The 23,077-nt window shown below is 40.9% G+C and overlaps 1 protein-coding gene across 1 annotated transcript in view; it reads left to right on the top strand.

Moving 5' to 3' along the window:
- Positions 1-1,200: 1,200 nt before the first annotated feature.
- The window catches only part of LOC139634419 (voltage-dependent calcium channel gamma-7 subunit-like), a 37,993-nt gene continuing 16,116 nt past the window's right edge, over positions 1,201-23,077 (top strand). Inside the window, exons 1-4 of the mRNA XM_071500864.1 lie at positions 1,201-1,582; positions 14,968-15,163; positions 17,235-17,321; positions 19,817-19,957. Coding sequence (XP_071356965.1) covers positions 14,968-15,163; positions 17,235-17,321; positions 19,817-19,957 — 424 coding nt within the window. The 5' untranslated portion in view covers positions 1,201-1,582. The remainder of the gene's footprint in view (positions 1,583-14,967; positions 15,164-17,234; positions 17,322-19,816; positions 19,958-23,077) is intronic.

Below are 23,077 nucleotides of genomic sequence, written 5' to 3'. Positions count from 1 at the left end.
GGTGATTTGGGTTCAAATAAGTACTTCCTTAACATTACTCGATCTCTGTTGTCATGGTTACAATAACAACGGTCATGGATAATAGAAACAACATAAACTGCTGCTGTCACATGGGAATCGAACACCGCTCTCCTGTGTCATGTTCATCCATCCACCACAACCTCCTCCTGACGTGGACTTTGTCACTTTTCTCTTTGCTCCTGTCATCATTACTACGACCACTAGATGTTGCCTAGCAACAAAACGTAACAATGGGTCATGAAAACCAGCTGTTAGTAACATGTTTCTGTGACGCCCTCACATGATCAGTGGACACAGGCTCATACGCAGCCACTCACAAACACTCCCTGTGAAAACCTCTGGCTCTGACACTGTAGATTCCTCTCAGTCCTCTCTAGTTTGTTTAATTCTGTCAATAACTGTTGTGAGAATAGAGTCGTCCCCTCTCTGTTAAACCACAGAGGCATGTCCAGATGCTTTGATTATTAATTGTTAAATCAAATAATGCTAATTTTGTGGTACCTTTGAATCAATTACGATGTTAATGTGATGCAAACTGACAACTAACTGCCCCCTCTGATGTCCATTTCAATTCATTTAAATTCCCAAATAACTATTATCTCTTCATGTAAGTTATAACATTCCTCTTACTGACAAATATATCACTTTGATAATTTGTCATTTTTATTATTATTGGGCCTACCTCACTTTTCAGGTAACAGTTAGTTGTTATTGGCACATTTCTCAGATTTACTTCAACTGAACAGTTTAAATGTTCATCTTTGACTCATGCAGAGGAACATTTTCTCACATTAAGACAAGTTCTGACTCCAGCTGATCCAAATCAAACCTGTGGGTTCATTCATCTCCTCTGACTCTCCACTGGAGATTTGTTCCCCGCTGTCCATCATTTTCCCGGGTTGTTCCCGGGTTGTTCTGCACACAGGATGGACCCACACTCCACTCCACGGACCCATGTTTGGGTGTTTAGCTCATTAGTGACTGACACGATGTTAATGTTGCTTCATGTCGGACTCAGTCAGGCTGTCAGCCCGCGTGATGTGTCCTCAATTCCAGCCCGCGCGCTCCGCTCGTGCCATGCTGGCTCCGTGCGCGTGTGCATGCGCGAGTGTCTTCTTCTTCTCCCTCTAGCCTACATCACTAACCCCCCCCCCCCCCCCCCCCCCCCCCCCCCCCACACACACACACACACACACACGCACACACACACCAGTCCCACCTCCCTACACCCAAACTACAGTGAAGCTCATTCAACCGATTCTCCGCAGTGCTGGAAGAGCGGAGTGAAGTAAAGAAGGAGAAGGAGTGAGAGAGGGGGAGAAAAGAGAGGAGAAGAAGGGAGATGCGGGGAAAACAGGAGTAAGAGAGAGAGAGAGAGAGTAAGAGAGAGAGAGAGAGTGTGTGTGTGTGTGTGGCGAAGCGGGAGGGAGGGAGAAAGAGAGAGACAGAGAAGGGAGAGAGAGAGAGATAAGAGGAAAACTGCAAATTTGGTGTCCAGGCTTCCCAGTACGCACAGATCTCTCCTCGGCTGCACCGTCCGACCAGCTCTCCGCTCTGCAGGGTGAGTAAAGCCTCTGCTGCCTCATTTTTTTTTGTATCTGCGCTTCACCAAACCACCGATGTTTGCTCCTCACTCTGAGCGCCCTCCTCTCACGCCTGTTTCTAAAGCCACTCGCACTATTTGGGCTGGTTGGCGGCGGGCTCTGCCTCTCTCTGGTGGCGCACGTCAGGACTTCAGTTTCGGCTGCAGAGATGAGACATGGTGCTCATGCACGCGGCTGTGTGTTGACATGGAATAATTTCTGCCTACCTCCTTCTCCTTAAAATAAAAAAATAAACCCAGGATGTTGTGTAAGAGCTCAAGTCTTTCCGCTGCTCACCTCGGGCTGAGGAGAGAGGAGATGTGCGCCGTTGTGTTGACAGCCGCTGATGAGTGTGTGTGTGTGTGTGTGTGCGTGTGTGTGCACGGCTGTTTCCTCGCCTGTTAGCAGAGGAATGTACTGTACAGGGATCACTGTGGCGCATTTGGAGGAAGGGGCGCCCGGTAACACAGTTCAGTCAGAGTACAGTCTGGAGAACAGCACAGTAAAGCCGCTTCGCTGGAGGAGAGAGAGAGGGGGAGGGAGGGAGGGTGAGGAGGATGAGGGGTGAGGCAACGTGTGTGAGGAAGATGTGATTGTGTCACTACAGTGTGTGCGTGAGAGAAAGAGAGAGAGAGAGAGAGAGAGAGAGAGAGAGAGAGAGAGGAGAGACCAGGACTGAGACAAATATATGAGAGTTTGTGCACATTTGTGTGTGTGTGTGTGTGTGTGTGTGTGTGTGTGTGTGTGTGTGTGTGTGTGTGTGTGTGTGCGCTGTAAAAACTCTTGGCTCCTTCTTGGGGAACCCATCCTGTGATACTGTTCCAGCAGACTGCAGCACTTCTTATTGGGTCCATCTCTCTCCCTCTCTTTCTCCACACTTAGACATGCATACTGTAATCTGTGTGTGTGTGTGTGTGTGTGTGTGTGTGTGTGTGTATATGTGTGTGTATTGTAAGTGAAAGGAAAAAAAAGATGAAGAGCAGGCAAAGGGGAGCATCTTGTTTTTCCACCCTGGTAATTAAAGTGAATATACTACTCTGTTAAAGACAGAGGGAGATCTGCAGAGGTGTTTCTCCTGAAAGAAAAAAACAACAGTGCGGCACATGAGGATGGGACAGTTTGTTTTCTATGCTGCAATACAACTCTACTGTATCAGAATTTCACGCAGTTTTTAGAGCGTTGACGTATACCTCATATGTAAAAGCAAATGTATTTAAGTCACTCATACATTTGGGTAATAAGTGCATTTGCTGCTCTAATGCTGCATTCATGTCATGTGGGACAGAAAATTTCCATGGTTACAAATTGCAAGAGAGTTCAACCATCAGATATTCAAGATGGGGATTGTCAGTGTTACCAGTAATGAGTGTTTGTTGTGCTGCATTAACCAGAATAGCATTAAATACAGTGCAGATGCCTTGAGTGTTAAGCAGATTGAGGACTCCATGCTTGTTTGCTTTTTAAACACATTTGGTTGTAGGCTTTCAGAGCTTTTACAAAAATGATGATTCCAGTCGTTATTGCATTCAGAGGTTGTTGTGCACAGTATTGATAACTGTGGTTACAGTTATTAAGGTATGTACAGGTATGATAACTTCCATATGACATTGACAATGCAGCAGAAACAACTCCTTTTACAGGAAATCCTCTGGTGCACAATGGTTTGAATAATTTTCAGCTGACTGCATTAAAGATTTTAATCCATTGAGATTGGTAATCGCACATTGGGAACTTGGCTGGCTGGGAGGAGGACCTTGCTCAGTGACCTTTGATGAAGGTGCTTGCAGCCAGTAGTGAGTTTAAGTCGTTTAAGTTGTTGTATAAGATGATAGTTAGCATTAATGGTGATAGCAGCCGACCATAAATCAACATGATAGGTAATGCTTTCCACTATGGGCACATGCACTTCACTATAGAGATGGAGATCAGAAGAATCAGCTGCTATGGTGTCCGTCTTCATAGTGCTGCCATTTTACAACGGCCTTCTGACAATCTAACAGGAAAGAAATCCACCTGAGAAGAACAAGCACAATCCAGTTTGGCTTCTAATTGTTAAGAAAAACTCTTGTTGTCCTGCTCTACATTAATACTGTTGTGGTTTTCTCACGATGAGTGAATTCACAATTCACAGAAGTGAAATGTATTATATCATAACCTGAGGTAGAATTAGGTATGGACAAGTTTAAGTGAGTTTACCTTTAAGAGTTGTGTTTAAACTACAGTTGAATATGAATTGTATTAAATTTGAAATATGAATTAGATGTTTGCAGACTTGTACAATGGTTGTGTGAACTATGAAGTGTCATCATCGTCAGTTGGCGTACAGCTCACTCAGGTCAAGGGAAATGAATCACACACTAACTTAAGTTGTTTAAACGGCTGATTAATGGTGTGAGTCACTGACAGTAGCATGGTCAGTGTTTCATTCCCCACCAGGGTCACTCAGAGTACTTCAAAGTGCTTCAAAGACATAACTGCTGATTTCAGATTTAGTGATATTCATGTTGGCTCAACCACTGAGCTTCTAAACACCTGAATCGACATCAGCTCTGTTTTTAATCTCATGTAGCCATGTCCTGTCAAGGTCAAGGAGCTCTAAGGACCACCTCAAGATAAAAGGAATTACAAAAACTCATACAGTCATTTGGTTGGTTGTGAGTTTCTCTACTCCTATCAGCACCTTAATTTGGTTTTCAGTTAGACCTGACCTCTGGGTGACTAACCATATAGGTGGCAGAATGTATGAATGAATGTTATCAGAAAATGCTCATACGAATTCTTGAAGAAGGTATTGACAAACTGATTTGCTCTTAAGATTGAAGGACTCGCTGCAATTAGAGGTTTGGTATCATGAACTAGTTAATGTCATCCAACCACATCTAAAAACCAAAGCTGTTCTTTGCTCTGAGAAGCCACACTTGAAGCCTGGGCAAAAAGCCTGCTCTCATAGCCTCCTTTTGCCTGCACCACACTGCCTTTCCAATCTCTCTCCAAGCGCTGTGTCTTTTGCGTCTTTGTTGTCTCTACACAATTAATCCAACAAAAGGGGATAAGGGAAGACACTTTCATACAGTCTGTCCTCCGTGGGATTCATGGTGATACAAGAACTGATGAAAGTAGCTGTGAGTTTTGACAACATCAAAAGTAAAGACACAAAAGAGTTTGAGAGAAAAGATGAAATCTGGCAGATTTTCTCTCCTTTGCACACCTGGTCCGACACTGCATGAAGTGGGTTTGTTTATGGGATTGACCCACCCACCCCCGTCTTTATGCAACCTGGCCCAGATTCAGCCACTGGGTCAGTTCCTTTCATGTTCAAGCTGAGAATCAAAACCCAAACAAGAAAAAAAAAAATCGCAGCAGTCAAGAGGAAAAAAAAATGCTGGGTTCTTTCCACCCATCAGATACATTTTCAGTGTTTGTATCATGCACAGTTAAGGTCAGTTCCCCTTCAGGTCAGTCAAAGCCGAATGTGACCTCAAATTCAAATTATACAACATTCAAACTGAGTGAAGGTGAATGGAGACATGTATGTGTGTGTGTGTGTGTGTGTGTGACTGGTTGGTGGAGGGTTTTTTTGTGAGCGTTGCTCTGCACAGGCACAGGCATGTAGGATGTGTCACACTTAACACTGCCTGCCTGCCAGCCCTGGTGCATATGTGTGGGTGTGACATAAAGTATGTGTGTGTGGAACAAGGACTTTCCTCAGTTTTTGGGCCAAGGTCTTTTCCTGTAAGCTGTCTTTCCCTTTTCTTCTCCCTTCCCTCGTTATTCTCTCACCGTATCTCGCCTTATCTCTCCCTCTCCTTTATCTACCTCTCCTCAGCACATTAACAGTCTCTCGCAGGCCCTCCCTCATTTTCTCCAGTGTGTGTGTGTGTGTGTGTGTGTGTGTGTGTGTGTGTGTGTGTTTTCTTACCCGCCGCATAAGCTAATTATCTTTATCAGTCCAGCAGTCGCTCAGACTACAAGACGAGGGTTTGTTTCCCAAAGCTTTCATCGTCTTAAGTACTGCTTTGAGAAATGAGAGTCTTCTTGCAGTTCCCAGAGACTTGAACATGGTTCAGCATCATTCCTAGAAATGTCTCATCTAGAGAATTTTGATGCTGTATTTGAAAAGATAAGTTGTTTTTGGTATTTTAGGAGCAAATTTTTCTTGAATAGCACTTACTTCCTCCTTCAGCCATGTCGTCCATGCTGTTTCATGCTTTCTTTGGTCATTTCTTCAGGCTAACTGCTTTTAGGGTTTAGCCTAAACTTTGGATGGATACATGTGACCTCAATTCGCCCTTTGTTTGTTCCCTCTGTCCTTCCTTCCATCACCTCCTCTCCCCATCTTGTCCTCCAGTCTTCCCATCTTTAAATATCCATCTCTTTCCCTGCCAGTTGGCACAAGCCTCTCGCTGCTGACAGAGGGACATATTGCCTTCTCAACAGAAAGCAACCCTCCATCCCTCCACCCCAACGATAGCAAGCTAACCTGGGAACGCCATCTGTGGAGCCATGCCCGGCACCATGGGACATGTAGTTTCGTGGTGCTCAGCAGTTGCTTTGCCCTGCTCCACACTGACCCGCCGTTGCTGCAGTCTTTCATCTCTCTTTCATCCGATTCCCTTGTTTTTTTATTTCTTCACCAACCTCTTAATTGTGGGAGCCAAGTCTGCAATCAGTACTACATAGTGATTCAGATTGGTTTTCCTTAGGGTTTTTCCAGTACAGAAAACAGTGCTGGGAAAATGTCGCGTTCTGTGACATTTTACACATTATTATATTATTATATTTGCTTCTGGTAAAATTGTAATTACATAAGTTATGATGTCATGAGAATATCTATTAACACATCTGCACCTATACCCAAGAAAATTTTGACTACCCACAAAAAAGTTTTTTATTTTGTTGTTTTTTTTAAATCACATTTTATCATCTCATTTCACTGTTTAATCTCTATTTATTTATTGTTATTTTCATATTTGTATCTCTCTAAATTTGGTCTAAATGTTGTTTCTAATTGTCTGTCATGTAATTCAAATGGAGAATACTAAAATTATAAAAAAAAATTTAGCTTTTTTATAAAGAAATCTAATCAAGAATAATTTAGGACACGGCCTTGGTAAATGGTAGCTACAGCCCATTGTTAGAGCTCCGTTAATCTTAATTGCTGGAATAATATGCCTTCAATGTAATTTGACACACCATTCATCTTTAGTTAAAATGAAAACCTGTGAATACATTATTCAAACAAATTTAATACAACTTTAATTTGAAGGAGCCATTTCTAAGTTTTGCTTTTGCTATATAGCTCTTTATTCATCAAGAGCTGTCTCCAGTGGTGGAAAGCAATGACAATGTTAACTCTGGTCTCTATCACATTTTTTCTTCTACTGAAGTTAGCACGCTTAACCAGCTAGCCAGTGACCAAACCATGCAGCAACTTTCAACAGATTCCGATTCAAAAATGGCTTGATCCTGATTGGTGCACAGATGTAGGCCTATGTAATGTCACCTTATTCCAACCAGTGAGAAGAACTCATGCACAAAAAAGAACCGTTCTGAATTTGGCAGAAGGGATCACTTTACCAATAGTAAGAAGCAGAATGAGAAAGTTTTCTAAGCTTTTAAATTTTGAAAGTTTAGTTTTTTACAGACTTTGAGGTAAAAGTTATACAGCAATCTTTTTCTCACAATGACTCATTCACCACTTTTTAATGTGTCCTCATTCTTTATATCCCATATTAAACCCTTGTTATTATTACATTTTCATCTGATTACAGGTTTAGCTCAGTCCATCTTGTTTGTGGGCCTCAGTCAGGGTGAAAACTGTGGCTTTCTATATGAAGTAAGATGCACAATTACCACCACAAACACAACAGAATAATCACCAATGAAGAGGCTTGTTGATAGTAGATAAAAACCATCTCTCAGACTATACAACACAATGGGCTCTTTATTAAGTAAATGGCCTATTTCCGGAAATTAATTCATATGTACAAAGCTCCTGATTAAGGGAACTTATTATCACTCCTACACTGACAACCCTGCTTTAATGCCTTAATTAGCAAGGCACACTCATTCATTAAGTTGGACTTCATTGAGGATGCTTCTAAGCCTCCAATAAAATTAAACAGAATTAATAAAGAAACCGAGCAAAAATTTAAATTGTGCTGGGGAGTACTGAGTGGAGCCTGCTGCTTTGTAATGAAGAAGCTGGCCTGTGGATAAAATTTAACCCTTTGCAGTGTTCATTTTTACTTTTAGAAACTGTGCTTAAGGGCCACAGCTGACTGGCTAACAGTGCCTCAGGTCTGTGATTATAAAATGGCGCACTGAATGACTTTACATATTCAGCTAATGGAGGAAAAAACAGACAAGTACTCAGAAGCTGATATGACGAGATGACAAGAATAAATGAAATCAGTTGAAGTGCCCTTGAGCAAGAAGAATAGTTAGGGCATTACAGCTGATCTTTGACCTCTGACCTTCTGTTCATATGTTTTCACAAGAAAAAAAAACACAGCATTGAGTAGGAGACAGGATGCCAATGACACTGTCCCCGTTAAGAACTGGTCTTTCTAGTCTTTCTAGTTTGAAAGCAGAAATAAAATAGTTACCCAGTCAGGCAGCTTAAAGAGGGGGTTGGGGAGGGTGGCATATCTGGCCGTGGTAGAAAGAAAGAGAAAGGAAATGAGTGAGTGAGGAGAGGGAGGAGGGGAATCTGAGCGGTGGGCTGTTGTGAGGATTTCAGCACCACAGTGGTGGACAGCTCCTGAGTCTGCTGCTCACTGTTGGACTAAAGCTAATGTTCCTGCAGTCACATGTTTCTACACTGATCTTTATACTGAGGAGCAATGTGGATTTATTTACTTCTGCTCCTCCAGAAAAGACGTGTAAACAGAGGACAATCTAAACTAAACTATGTCGTATTACACAGAAGCTAAAGAGTTCTGCTCTTTTGTATTATGTACTCTTGTAAGAAATTTGCACCACAGTTACTAGTGGCAACACATTCCTTTTTCATTTGCTGAAAAGAAAATTCCATCTTAATCTCTGTCAGCACTGAAATGAATTAATTATCTCCCTCAGACTTTCCTTTAATCAGTCCTTAATCAAGCTCCTCACAGACCTTTCTTCATTCTTCTAAACCTTCTTCTTCCCATTTTCTCCTTTCTCCCTGCTTTCACCCCCCTTCCTTTGACTTTTTTCACCTTCCCTCAACTATATATTCTCTTTTCTCTTTCTATTCTCTCTCCCTTCTACCCTTATTCTTTCCTTCCATCCCAACCATGTCCTTTCCTTCATACCTTCTCTTCCCCCTCTTTCTTTCACTTTCTTTGTTTCTCAATTTTTTCCTCATTCCTCCCTTGTTCTCTGTCTCTGACCCTTACTTGCAAACTCTTATCTGTCCTTCCCCTCTGTCTCATTCTATCATCCTTTTTGGCATCCTACCTTTCATCCCCTCTTCTCCTCCACTCCTTCACTTTCTCATTTCCCTCACCTCCTACATCCTTCCTCATAAGCATCCACCTTCTCTCCCATACTCCTCTTCTTCCCTTTTACTTTCTCTGTTTTCTTCTTTCACCTTCCCTCACTCCTTCCTCCCCACATCATTACCTCTGACTGTTTGCTCCTAAGCATCACTGCTCCATTCATCTGTAATTCATTACATCGCCCCTGCTCCTGGATTCTCCCTGCACACACACAGAGTTAGTTAGTGGCTGGCGCAACCTGGGAATTGTGGTTATATTCTCAGGGCTTAAACTACAAAGACAACCTGATCCCAGCCCATTTGTTGTCAGCTATCTCAGCAAACACAGCCCTGGTTTCATTTGTGCATGTATCTGTGTGTGTGTGTGTGTGTGTGTGTGTGTGTGTGTGTGTGTGTGTGTGTGTTTGTGCGGATGTGCAAGAACTATCTACTGCACTGACCCATCACAACAGTTCTTGTCCTCTAAACCCACATTTTCTCCAGGCTTTCGTCTCTCTGTAGTTTTTAAAGTCACAGTTAAAGAAAAAAAATCCGTGTGCAGAGCATGAATGTGTCCAGAACACATTCACCAGAAGCCAAAACATTTGTGGACTTATTTTACAATTAATATGGTTCTTCACATGTAGAAAATATTAAAGCAAAGCCAAACTGCCAAAAACTAACAACATGAAATCATGTCAACATGAATGTTGAAATGAAATGTTGAGTTTTGATAAATAGAAAAATTATATTTCAAGGCTCAGTGTGTAGGATTTAGTGGCATCTATTGCCAGAAATAGAATATAATATTCATAAGTATTTTTTCATTAGTTTTTAATGACATGAAACAAAGAATCATTGTTTTTTCGTCAGCTTAAGCAAGAGCATTATATCAAGGTAAAATAAGTCATTGAGCTAGACACTGTTAGCGTTAGCTAAAGAAAAAAACTGCTTTTACTTACTTACCCAGCTGTTATCTGTAAATGTCCTTTTTGATTAAACAAAATTTTGGTGACTCAATTTTTTTAATCCACTAAACCAGACACTACCTAGGATAAATCTAACCCTAGTTTAACAGGCTTAGCATAACTAAACATCTGCAAAATGTAGATATTTTAGTGGATTAGCAGTAACTAGCATCTCAGCTTGTGACTCTAGGTTTGTGGAATGTATACATGTTGTCTTGTTACGATGCCTTTAAAATGATATATAAAGAAATAATGCTTAAACAAGCTAGTTAAAATGAGCAAGGAAGCTAAATAAATAGATTCAGATTTTAGTTTTTCTTCCATTCCCTGAAAATCATCCATCATCAAGTGTGGTATCTGCATTATGTAGGTATTATGTGGATTATGTGGCACTGATTCGTTTGGGCTTCAACAAAAGGCGTTTTTAAAACGCAGAAAATGAAAACGTTACAGCCTGTGTGCGCCGCAGTCAGCCTGAAAGTTTTAAACCCTTTTCTTCTCAAAGCCGCTGCTTCTGTAAATACCGCTCTTTGCCTTTAGGACAGTACAGTTTGTGCATTTCAAAGAGCTACAGCAGCTACATGAGCAAACATTTAGATCTCACAAATTACCAGACCAAACAAAACAACCATCTTCATCTGCAGCGCCCTGCCTTAAGTCTGGAAATCTTCATATTGTCTATGTTTTAGTCAACAGAAAGTGAAACGGCATAAATGAAGCCATCTGAAAGCCCACAGGGTGAGACAGTTATCTGCGGCCTGCAGGTCCTCAGCTCCCTCTCCTCTGTTCTAAGTAGATGGATTTGTGTGTTTTGACTCAGCAGTGTTGAGCGTCTGACTGCCTCTCATGTTGGGCCTGACATTTCCATCACTAAGACTGATGCTTATTTACACGAGCCAAGCACAAATCACCTTTGTCTCACTCAGGAGATGTGACTTTCTGAGGCGCTGACTTCTACTGAAGTGTTGGACGTCTATTCAGTGATGCTGTGATGTTTGACAGGAGAAAGTCACACTACTAATTCCTCCTGTAAACTTTTACACCAGGCTAAGTTATAACCCTCTGACTGTGTATTCTGCTGCAGTTTGGATATATTTATGGGATGTGTATTGATCCCTGCTTTAAAATGCATGTGTTGCTTTAAAAGATAACACAAGTTGCACTGTCTGACAAACACATATAGTTGAGCTTGTGGTCATACATTTTTAAAACATGTAAGAAGGCTATGTACTGTATGAGATCTTTTTGGAGGTCATACCCACAGGCCAAACTGTTTTAAAGGTCCCATATTTCACACCTCTCCTGTGTTGATATTCATCAGAAGATATATTTGTTGTTTTTAGAACTAAAAACCATCTCAGTGTAGTTTTACATCTCCTCTCTCAGGCTTATCTCTGGAGCTCTAGTAACAACATATCAGTCAGCCAATCAGAAGAGAGGATCTGAGCCTGTCTTCTGATTGGCTGATTGGTTTCTGAGTGATTGAATAAAGATGGAACAGATTTCAGGTAAAAACTCAGAAAAACAAAATCCTGCAAAGTTGGATGGTGGGTCCAGATGGGCGGGGCTTGGGGCGTGGCTGAGAGCGGTGACTGCTTTGTTGTGACATCACAAAGTTCCAGAAGTCCTGACGGCTGGTTTTAAGGCTCAGTTTCTGAATACAGGCTGTGTGCATTTCTCTGTGGACTGAGGCTTTGATACTTTCACAATATTAATATAGAACCTAGACCTGCTGTATAATCAGAAACAATATGGGACCTTTAATGACCTTTAGAGAGCTAAAGTCAGGGCCAGTGTGTGTTTGTACATGTGGCATATGTATGCTTCTTTTCAAATGTGTTTATCTATACACTCACATGTGCACACGTGATGCCCTTGCACACACACCTGCGTCTCTGCCACCATCTCTGCAGGGGGATAATCTGATTGGTTCACCCGAGGCGAGTGGCAGTTCACCGGAGGCGAGCAGTGTTTTACCATATCAAATATTTGTAACAGGTGACTCATGTCTGAGTGAGCGAATCCTCCCCGACACCGCTGAATGTGCTCTGCAGCGTCGTGCCTGAGTGATGAGGTCACTCCTCACTCTCCTCCTGCCTGAAAGCGGCTTCCTTTCTGCTTCTTATCTGCTCAGCTCTGATATTGTCGGCTGACTTCATTTTGCTCTGTGCTGCTCGCTTATCTGCTTCTTTCTTTCTCAGCCTTGTAAACAACATTTTAAGAGCACTGAACCACCTTCAACATCCTGTTTGGAATGTTATTTATTATTAGGAATACTGTAAATATCCTTCTCATAGAGGCCAATGTAAAAAAAAAAAAAAGATATATGCTTTACATTTTTATTGAAATGCAAATTGCTGTGCAAAGGGAGAATTATTAGGACCACAGAGAAAATTAGTGAATGCACAGCAAACATTCAAGATGTGTCCTTAAACTCAAAAATTTCTGTTTCAGCAGATTTGCTTCTTTCCAAAGTTACATCCAGATCTGGCTTTTCTCCCATGGAGTTCAGTTCAAGTCAGCAAGTTGCCCTCTGTTCTCCATTTGGAGGTTTTTAAAATGTAAAATTAGTCACATGACTGTTTTGCTGGTTATCTTTTTTTAAGATCAGCTGAATGGAGTCTGAACAAATTCTGGACATAAATATGCAACTTAGGATTCATGATCTTAGACAATTCGAAAGTGTGGCTGCCTGGAGATCAACAGATAAATAATTGGATAAAGAATTGTAACAACATTGTGTTTTATCATAATAATAACAACAATTTAAAAAATCTCTATAACACAATTCATGCAAAAAATGCTGAACAATATTTTAAAACAAATGATCATTGCATGTACAAAAACGGACTTGAAAGAGAAAGTAATGTTACTGTAAAAAGATGTGTATTAATATTTCCTTTCGACAGAAATAGACAGCGAAGAAGATAAAATCTCTGCTAAAAACATCACATCATGGGATTCTGTAAAGCTCTCAACTGTTCTCATACTTTCAGCAATAAAGTTAATTCATAAATAACACAAAACACAAACAGCTACGCACAACTCACAACTCAGCGTTGACACAAACACTGACATCGATATTTTCATTTTTAATTTGACACCTTTTTGTTGTGTCGTGTAACAGAGCTCGTACACCAACAGCTCAAACTGTTCACTCGTCTCTGTGCATCTTGTTTCATGGCAGAGCTGCAGACAAACTTTAGTCATGTTTTATTGAACTGCATTATAGATCAACTACAGCTTTAAATACTAGTTTGCACTGTGAGCTGCAGGTGGTGCCTGAGACTGTCAAGTTATAGTGATGTAACAGTAGTTTACTTAGAGTCAGACCTCAGTGATGGTCTGAGAGAAGAGTTTTTGGATTCGGGGGGGGGCAGTGTTTGGTTTTGCCCCTGTGTTTGAGCAGAGCAGCAGTTTGTGTTTACAGTTGTTGGAGTCCATGATGCTTCACGTCTGCCTCACCGACACAAACCACAGCATGGGGAATGTGACCTCCATTTTGACTGGATGGATGAGTCTCTGTGTGTGTCTGTGAGTGTGTGTCTGTGAGTGTGTGTTTGTATTTGTGTGTGCACGAGAGAGATGATGTCTCTCAGCGTGTCAGCCGCTGAAATGATGCATGGCAGAGGCAGCATGTCTGCCACCTAGTGAGTGTTAAACTGCACTGCAGGTTCCCTGGAAGCCAGACAAACCTGATGAGATGATCTCCACAGACGTGTGGCTGTGTCGTGATAAAGGCCAAAATCAATATATTGGTAAATTTTTTTTCTCTTGTTACAGAATGTTTTCTCTGGGTAACACACTGGTTTGACTATAAACAAGATGCCTTGTCATTTTTGTAGATTCTTTTCGTTTTTGTCAAAAGAGGATTGATTACTGATAAATACCTGCATCAGATTTAGCTTTGATCAGGGTGCAAACATGACTAAACTTTTTATTTTTCTTTTTTCTTTTCTTTTTGATATAATGGTAAATTTACCTGTGATTCCCAAGAGTGACATTCATGAGCTAACAGGGCTTCAGTTGAGGATTAAGGTAAATTCTTCCTCTTCTGTGTAAAAGAGCATTTTTGTTGTTTGTATCTGATTTGTTCTTCTCGTGTGAATCTATTTCTGCAGGGTTCACCCTCGCAGTCGATGTTCATATCTTCGCTCTCCTCTTCTTCAATAAGTGGGTGAAAAACAAACCTTCGCTCCATAATGGTGCATAGTTTGGTCAAGTTGTCATTACATGATGGTTTTATTTGAAGACTCTACATCTTGCAGAATTGTTTGACCTCTCAGGTTTGAAGCATGTGTTCAACTCAGACTGGTTTTTCCTCTCAAACTATTTCTTGAAGCTGTCAGCCACAGTCCTCTGATGTGTTAAGAAAAAAACACACTGAAACTCCAGGACTGGTCTGAAGAGCTGTTCAAGGCTCTCACACTTTAAGAAACATGATGATGAGAACTGGTTCGTTGTGTCGGTACTGAACTGAGTTAGATATTTTCAACATGAAAACTGTTCGATCCATCCATGGTTGTTCTCCCCTCCCCTCCCCTCGTCCTTCCATCTCCTCTCCTGTCCAGTGTTACATACATATTTAACAGCTGGAGTCAATGAAAGTCGAGACAGATTAAACTCAGAGATTCCTCTCCCTCGTTTCCATACCTCCCTGCTCTGCTTGTGAATATTTAAAAATTTAAAAATCGAAAGATTAAATCAATCTTTTCTGACCTCGGGTCACCTCTTCTTTTTCATGTTTCTTGTTTTTCAAATCATCCGACTCTCAAATCCTTAAATTCACAAACTGAAATTGTCCCCTGTTCTGTTGTTCATGTCTCCTGCCTCTTTGGTTTATTTATTTTTATTAGAGAAATTATTGAAATGTTTTCTCCTCTTCTTCTTTGTCTAAACATGATCAGCGTGAGCGCTCTCTTCTTCTCCACAGATGAGTTCGTTTAGCACGAGGGCTCTGACGCTGCTCTCGTCAGTCTTCGGGGCCTGTGGTTTGCTGTTGGTGGGCGTCGCCGTGTCAACAGACTACTGGCTGCTGATGGAGGAGGGCATCGTCCTGCAGCAGAACCAGACCACCGAGGTCAAGATGGCGCTGCACTCTGGCCTGTGGAGGGTCTGCTTTGTAGCAGGTCGGTTACAGTTTCATGATGTTAGGATGTTTCACATTTGTTGGCATTTTAAGTTCTTTACTGTGCTTTTCTGTTTGTTAATTTCTCATAGTTTTTCATACAAATTTAATTTGGAAACTGTCCTTCTGTGAAAAAACAAGCCCATAGGTCATCTGTGCAGCAGGTTATTATGACCCAGGGTTAGGTTTTGTTGCTTGGCAACATCTAGTTGTTGTAGTAATTATGACAGGAGCAAAGGGAAAAGTGCAGAGACGTAGTTTATAAAGCAACAAAGTCCACGTCAGGAGGAGGTTGGGGTGGACGGGTCGACAAAACACAGGAATATGAAACAGGAGAGCAGTTTTCACTTTCCTACTTTCAATATGGTGATGATAAGTCTGGGATTAAACTGTCACTCACATGACCATTACAACCCAAATCTACAACCCCCATCACAAGTAATATGATTTAAGTGTATTTTTTTCATATGTTTTTAAAGGAGAGTATATGAATCATGAGGGAAGTGAGTCACCTCCTGTTGAATTTTGCCTTTAAAGATCATGATGCTCCAGCAACTGTTCATTCATGTACACACGCAGACACACACACTGGGGTGGACACCACAGATACAAATAACTGTCCTTATTGCAGTAGCTGTCTCTGTGTTTCGGGTCATGAAGGCGTTGCTCTGGGGAGGCGGCCATATTTGTGTTTCCCTGTTGTCAGACGCCTGGCACAAAAGGTCAGAGGAGGGAAACGCTGGTGGCATTTGGAACAACTGTGTCTGTGTGGCTGTATGTGTGTGCATGTGTGTGTGTGTGTGTGTGTGTGTGTGTGTGTGTGTGTGTGTGTGTGTGTGTGTGTGAGCCTGTCTAGCAGTGGACCTCACAGACCTCACAGCACTGCAGAGACACAGTGCGGCACCATTACTACATATAGTAAAATTATACTTTAGACACAGGCATCTCTGAAAACTGTCCGTCATGCTGCATACTGCAATGCATGCTGCATAACCCCCTACGTCAATCTCTGTGGAAGTCAGGGTGAGTCCGAGGGGAGGGAGCTTCTCTCTGAGCACTTTCCAGTTTTCACTTCGGGTGCAAGACTTTAAAATTCCCTCAGGAGTGAACCCAGAACCTTAAACTCTCCAAACAGTCCTTGAGCACCATGAGCCATTTGGTCAGATCCTTATTTCCTTGAACCTTTGAATGTTTACTTTGGTGCTGGACTTCGAAATTCACTGAGACATGAACCCAAGACCTCAGTGCTCCAGAGTTGTCCTCTTATTCCCTGAGATGTTTGGCTCTTGAGGATTAAACCCACAACCTCAAATCATCAGTGTGGTCCTGTTACTCCAGTGTCTTTCCACTTGGCCACCATGATGCAAAGTCTCAGTTCAGGGTGTCAGAGGACTGTTTTGAAATTTTGAGGATATGGGTTCAATCCTCAGGTACCTTGTTAAATTCAAACAGGTCTGAGAAACATCCTGAGTCTGTGTGTTTGTGGAAGCAGGAGATGTTTGTCTGTCCATGAATGCATGATTCTGTTGAGATATTTTCATGTCTGTTTTGTGTTTTGTGTTTTGTGTATTGTGTGTGTGTGTGTGTGTGTGTGTGTGTGTGTGTGTGTGTCCTCTCTCTCTGTGCCTACAGTCTGAGGTTAATCGTCGTGTCTGTATTCAGCTCCTCTCTCTCTCAGCTCAGACCTTGTTTTCCCCTGAACCTCCTGCCCTCCATCTGTCTCCACCTCTAATTCACTTTCCCTCTCGCTTCCATTTCTCTGCTTTCCTGTTTAGCTTTTTTCCATCTTCTCTTTTCGGGGTCTCTCTACCCTCTCTCACCTCTCTTATTATTCGTTCTCTCTCTCTAGATCTCTTTGTTTGTCTCTCCTGTCACTCAGCCTTGGCCTCCTGTCTGCTCTCACTCTGTGTTTTTAACCTCTGTGTGTCTGTGTTTTTTATTTTCTCTCGTTTTATTTCCATATGCAAATATTTCCCTATTGTTTGTGACCCAGAGATGACCCAGATAGCTTCCACACAATCATCACTTCATTCTTTCTTTCTTACTCTTTTCACCTTTTTTCTCTCCCTCAGGACCTGAGAAGGGAAGATGTGTGGCGTCAGAATATTTCACTGAGCCAGAGATAGAGATCACGACAGAAAATACAGCCAACATACTCAGTAAGTCACAAGTATCTATAGATCAAATACGCAGATACATGCTTGCATATCTACATTGAGTCATATTCAGTGGAAATATTTCACTTTCACTCTCACCTCTACCTGTTTTGGACAAAGTAGATTTCATCACTTATGATGATGTTTTATGTATTTTATTGGAATAAATGCTGCTGCTGTGCAAATGGCTGTTACCATCAAAGACTGTTTCTGAACCAGCAACGTGCGAAACAAGTAAATACAACAAACACAGAACAAATATCTGTGATAGTGTAGACGTGTACTTTTATTTCCATTTATTCCAAATTTAACCTTAATAGTCACTTATTGTATAAAATGTCCATGTCTTTGGTCACATTACAGTCAAGTGAAGCCAAGTTGTGTTGAAATCTATATAATCTTATTTTCAATTATGGAAGTTTACAAAAATATGAATTATGTTGAATTTGGGGAATGAAATATAGTGATTATATTTCTATTTCATTTAAACAATACATGGTGTCTGAAATTAAATAGGCATCATACAGGTTCAAGAATTCAATTATTTATTATAGAACAATGTGGGAAACTGGTTTTTGCAAACCTAAAGTAATTTAAAGGAAAATCTGTGTTTAAAGTGTTAAACTGTTCAGTCAATTATCGTGACTCTTTTGTTCATGTAAACAGATCTGTCGCAAATTTCTGTCAAAAATATTTCCTTTAAGTCTTTTTAAAAAACTGTACAGACCCAGTTCTGACAGAATAAAAACTGTTGAGGATGAAAAAAATCAGTCAAGCTAATAGTGGAAAGGAGAAAACAAAACAGACTGAGGACTTTTAAACTATTTTAACCTTCATCAGTTCCTTTTTACATAGTTTTAAAGCTTTTAAGTGAATACGATAATGAAAACTGATCAAAACTAACTACACAGGTTAATTTACACATCAACAGCTTTAACTGTCAACCTAAGAGACAGTAAGATTTTTCTTTTTTGGCTTTCTGTTCCTCCCAAACTGTATAATTACTCATATATCTTCTACTATTCAAGTTGAGTTGCCAGTGTCTAAAACCTGCAACACCATTAGAAAAACTTTATTTCTTTATATCTCCCAGTTTGTCTGTATCTACGACGAACATCAGTTCAGGGGGAGGTCAGACTTCATTAGGATCAGGTGTCACTGATTGACTCATCAGGTCACATCAGACGTGTCTGCTCATCAGGAAACACACAGTTAGCTGCTATTTTTATATTTAAAGCAAAGTAAATACAATATTACAAACTTTATATATTGTGTAATCAATTGACTTTATGTTTGTATGAAATGTTATCAAAAGTCCCAGCACCATATTTATTTTTAAATAACTTTTTTTTTCTCTTTTGAGTCAAACAATAAATTAATGTCGAAAGCAGCTGAATTTCCCCGTGGAGCTATTTCGTCTTTGAGTCATTTTAATGATTTAAGATGTTGACACTGCCTTCAAAGTGCCCCCACCCCCCCACCCCCCTCCCTCCACAGTTTGTTCTGTCTCTTTGAAGTAAAGCACAGTCTCTTGTTGGAGACACTGGGGGGGAAGACATTTGGTCCATTTCATGCTAGACAAATGTCCTCAGGTAGATGCACAAATCATAACACTGTAGTGGCTCGGTGGGAGAAATTACTGAGTAACCCAGAGTGAGCTCCAGTAGATGTCCGGTTGTAAGTAAGTGTGCAGTGGAGGTTTAGACGATACTTGGGTACATTTGCATATCCGTCTTGGATTTGCTGTAGTATAATTTTCTGCATTTACTTGTTGTTGAAAATGTGTCACTGTTACAAGAGGAAAAGTTTAATGAGATTTTGGAACCGGTCTACAGCTCATCTTTCACTCTTTTTTAATTTATGTACAAGGGCTGAAACACGATTAACTTGATTTCATAAAATTCATCGAGATGAACTCTTCGCATCGCAGCTTCATTTAATCCACATGACGGCACGGTAGTGAAACAGTTGCCGGTTTCATGATAAATCGGCAGATGGTTAGTATCATTTTTTAAGCAGAAGGCAGTGACAGAGCTGCTCTGGAGATTTTTCACTCTCAAACCATTTTACACCAAAGTTTTGTTTTTTTTTAAAATTCAAGTAAACCCACTAAAAAAGGCGACTGTCTCCTGTTACACTGGCAGACGAGTTTGTCTTTCTGTTCGGGACGATGTCATCACATGAACACAGACACAGGAGAGAGAATGAGCTGGGTTTAGTTTTGACAGATAATTTTGATGCAGTGACAGCAATAAAAATTGTAAATTTCATAAAAAGGAACCAGTTAGTTGTTCATAGTTTATTGTTTTCTTACATCTTATACTTTAATAAGACAAAAGTAGTTCTTCTCCGATTACTCTACTAATCGATGGATTATACTGAAATAATCAATAGCTGCAGCCCTGTTATGTTCTCATAAAAATTTCTCTCCTGCAAATCTCTGCGTGATCCGATTTTAATCACGTCTGTTCTCTCCCATCATCCTCCCTGTCCTCCAGAAATGGTCCGGACCGCCACTCCCTTCCCCATGATCTCCCTGCTCTTCGTCTTCACCGCCTTCGTCATCAGCAACATCGGACACATCCGGCCACAGCGCACCATCCTCGCCTTCGTCTCTGGAATATTCTTCATACTGTCAGGTGAAGTGCAGACGCAGGAACATGCACACGACAAACACCACAAAGACTGAGAGTGTGAGGGTGTTTTCTGTGCTCAGTTTGAAGGTGGAAGTCATAAAAGACAAAATCCTGCACAGAAACTGTTGTTCCTGAGGTGCAACAGTCCTCACTTCACACAGGCCTTGTTGTTGTGCAGGGAAACAAGGTTTGCAAACAAATCAAAAACTAGCAGAACACTAATTTTATACTCTTGTAGAACAACCACAGACTCCAGGCTTTTCCTGTCACGGTTTGTTTCCATATTTTCAAATTATTCTCCTGTGTCTTGTAGTCATTGCGAAGCAGCTTGGGAGTTGAACCTCAGCATGAAACTGTCAGTAAATCTGTGTGAGGAGGGTCTGCAGAGAATAAAAACTCTTTTTTTTTGCGAAACCAAATTTGATGCGAGCTGGAAAGTTATGCCAGAAGTAAAATCGAGTGAGCTCCAGCCAGCTAATAGGACAGATGCAGCTCCACTGAGGAATATTTTTCAGCCTTTTGGCTGGATATCCTGCAAAGGTTTATGATCAAGTGATTAAACCCGACCGTGAACTCTCCCAGGCTGCTCTCGGGTCAGACTCGCCTCACTTTAAATTGCAAGCTTTACAGTTTGCTGTGATGATGGTGTAGACTTCAAACTTGTTCCAACTTCTCCCGATAAAAAGGCTTTGGAGAGGCGTCACATCCGAGATTCAAGAAGTTGCTGAGGTTACAGTTTCTGCAAACACATTTTCACCGAATTGTCCTGAAACTTTGTTGGGATTGTGTTACACCAGAAGTTTCTTTTATGTTTCGCAGTAACACCAACAGTTTTGAGCAGTTCAGCTTTTTTGTGTGTCGATAATTAAAATACATCACAGCCATTCACACGTTATATTACCACAATATATACTTTGCCTGCATGGATGAGTTTGTAAGACCTTGCAGAGTTGAAAAGCTAAACTAATCTCACAATGATGAAGTTAAATGTAATTTCATCAGTGCAAAATGTGAAGAACATTAGAGCATTAACGATGATTTGCAAGTCAAAAGACTAGATTGATAAATGTCTAATTAAAAAATAAAAATAATTTGCATCCACGTTTGGTTCACTGTCGACAGGTTTTATCACAGCCTGCAAACTCAAGCATGATTAACATTTATATGGTTACATTTATGCAACAAAAAGCAATTGGTTAGGTTAATGAAAGACTGTGGTGTTGATTATTATTCAACCAATAATACTGAAAAAAGATGAAAAATATTAGTATTGTGTGCAGATGCATGTCTCATACCCAGTTCCTTTTTTATTTTGCATGGACATAAAGTTTCATGGTCAAAAGAACAATTTGTTTTTGAAACTAATGGTCATTAGCAGTGTTGAGGCTTTTTGTGCCTTTAATCGTTACTCAGCACTTGGACAGAATTTGTTGATGTGCTACACTGGATGAGATGGGGCACATTGACTTTTTCAGTCATTAACAAAACAACAAACTTGCTCCAACCTTAACCAAACTGTTTGAGGAATCTAAACCTAACAACATGTCAGAAACAGTGGTCAGTGTCTGCAGCCACACAGTCCAACATCCTTTTAATCACTTCAGTGCAGTTTAGGGAGTTGCACTTTGTCAGGCCGCAATTATGTTTCTCCTGAAGTGTATAGTGTAAATCAGACTGGAACAGAAACGTATTCAGGAGGAGACAGAGTTGGTCATGCATGAGAAAAGAAAACTTGCTGGATCGAGTCCTGGTTGTCTGAGTGATGAGCGCGCTTTGTTGCCAAAACAACCACCGCTGCGGGGACCTTGAGAAAGCCACAGACCCCTGATTCATCAGGACTACAGAAATTGGCAATAAGTCTGAGTATCGTATAAGACCGGTGTGAAAGGATCAAACTCCTCCGTCGCCTGTCGGCTTAAATAAGGTGTTAAAAAGCAGCAGAGCAGAAGAGATGTGAGCTTGATAAAAGTCAACATTCTTCAAGGTTAATGATAAAAAAAGACAGCTCAACGGACGGGAGCCTCAGCAGCTCTTCTCTCCTTTTCCCAGCTGACAGCTTGTCAGACTTTACCTTGTCCTTTGCTGGTGGCTGAACAGTGAATGGGATTTAATTCTGAATAATTGCTCTCTGCCGAGGAAGATGCAGGGCAGCAGTGATGTATTTCACTGCAAGCTCTCAATAAAAAAAGTTTCAACTAAAACCAAACAGTGTTGAGATCGACTTTGTTGTAGTTTGACATTTCAATCAGAAAGTCTTTAACAAGGAGGCTGGTTTTTCTTCAGGTTGACACCTTTTTTGGACTGAGCCAAAAAAATCTCCCATAATTTCACTGCAGTAAATGGGCTGGACACGAACCTTCAGTGCAGTCGAATTCTATTCCAGCCACGTATCTGAGTGCTTCAAGTGCTGAGTGGAAAGTTACAGGATGAAATGTTTGATTGCTCTTATTCTGTTATAGACCCACATGGGAGTCTATTAAACACAGAGAGAGTGCCCTCTTCAAATGCACATCCATCCAAATAATTTTGTCCACACAAACTGTTTGGTGGAAAGGGGACTTTGCTCAGGTGCCTATGTAGTTGCGAAAGAAGACATAAGATATCTGCAGGAATAAACTAGTCTCCAAAACCAGCAGATAGCCTCTGAAACTGTTGTTAGAAACAACAATATTCCCTATTGGTTAACACAACTGTCAAACCAAATATTGTAAACACATTTGTGAGAGTATATAGAAGTATCCACTGGCCAAAAAAAAGCCAAAGGAGCTATTTGTAATTTTTGTAATTGCTACATGGCTAATGTTAGCATTGGCAGCCGTTTACATGCTAGAAGAAACGTTTCAAGTTCAGCATCAAACTTCACTTTTCACTCACCAACAGCTGTCTCCAGAGGTGAAGAGCAATGCCAATGTTAACTATTGTCTCTATTATGTCTTTTCTTCTACTGAAGTTAGCATGCTAACCAGCTAGGCCCAAGGGCATATTATAACCTTTTGTCTTGTAAACTGCAATGATGGTCAAAGCTCTTGTCAAGAGACAATCACCACCACCTGCTCCCAGCAAGAAACCACGTTCGGCAGCAGAGAAAACTTATAAATAGCCCCTTTAAAAGTCCCATATTTT

The sequence above is a fragment of the Trachinotus anak genome, unplaced genomic scaffold (assembly GCF_046630095.1).
Source record: "Trachinotus anak isolate AG129_WGS33_773 ecotype Australia unplaced genomic scaffold, CSIRO_AGI_Tana_v1 ptg000016l, whole genome shotgun sequence".
In the NCBI taxonomy this organism is placed as follows: domain Eukaryota; kingdom Metazoa; phylum Chordata; class Actinopteri; order Carangiformes; family Carangidae; genus Trachinotus; species Trachinotus anak.
Note: the sequence above shows the minus strand (reverse complement) of the source record. Positions and strands in the feature narration are given on the sequence as shown.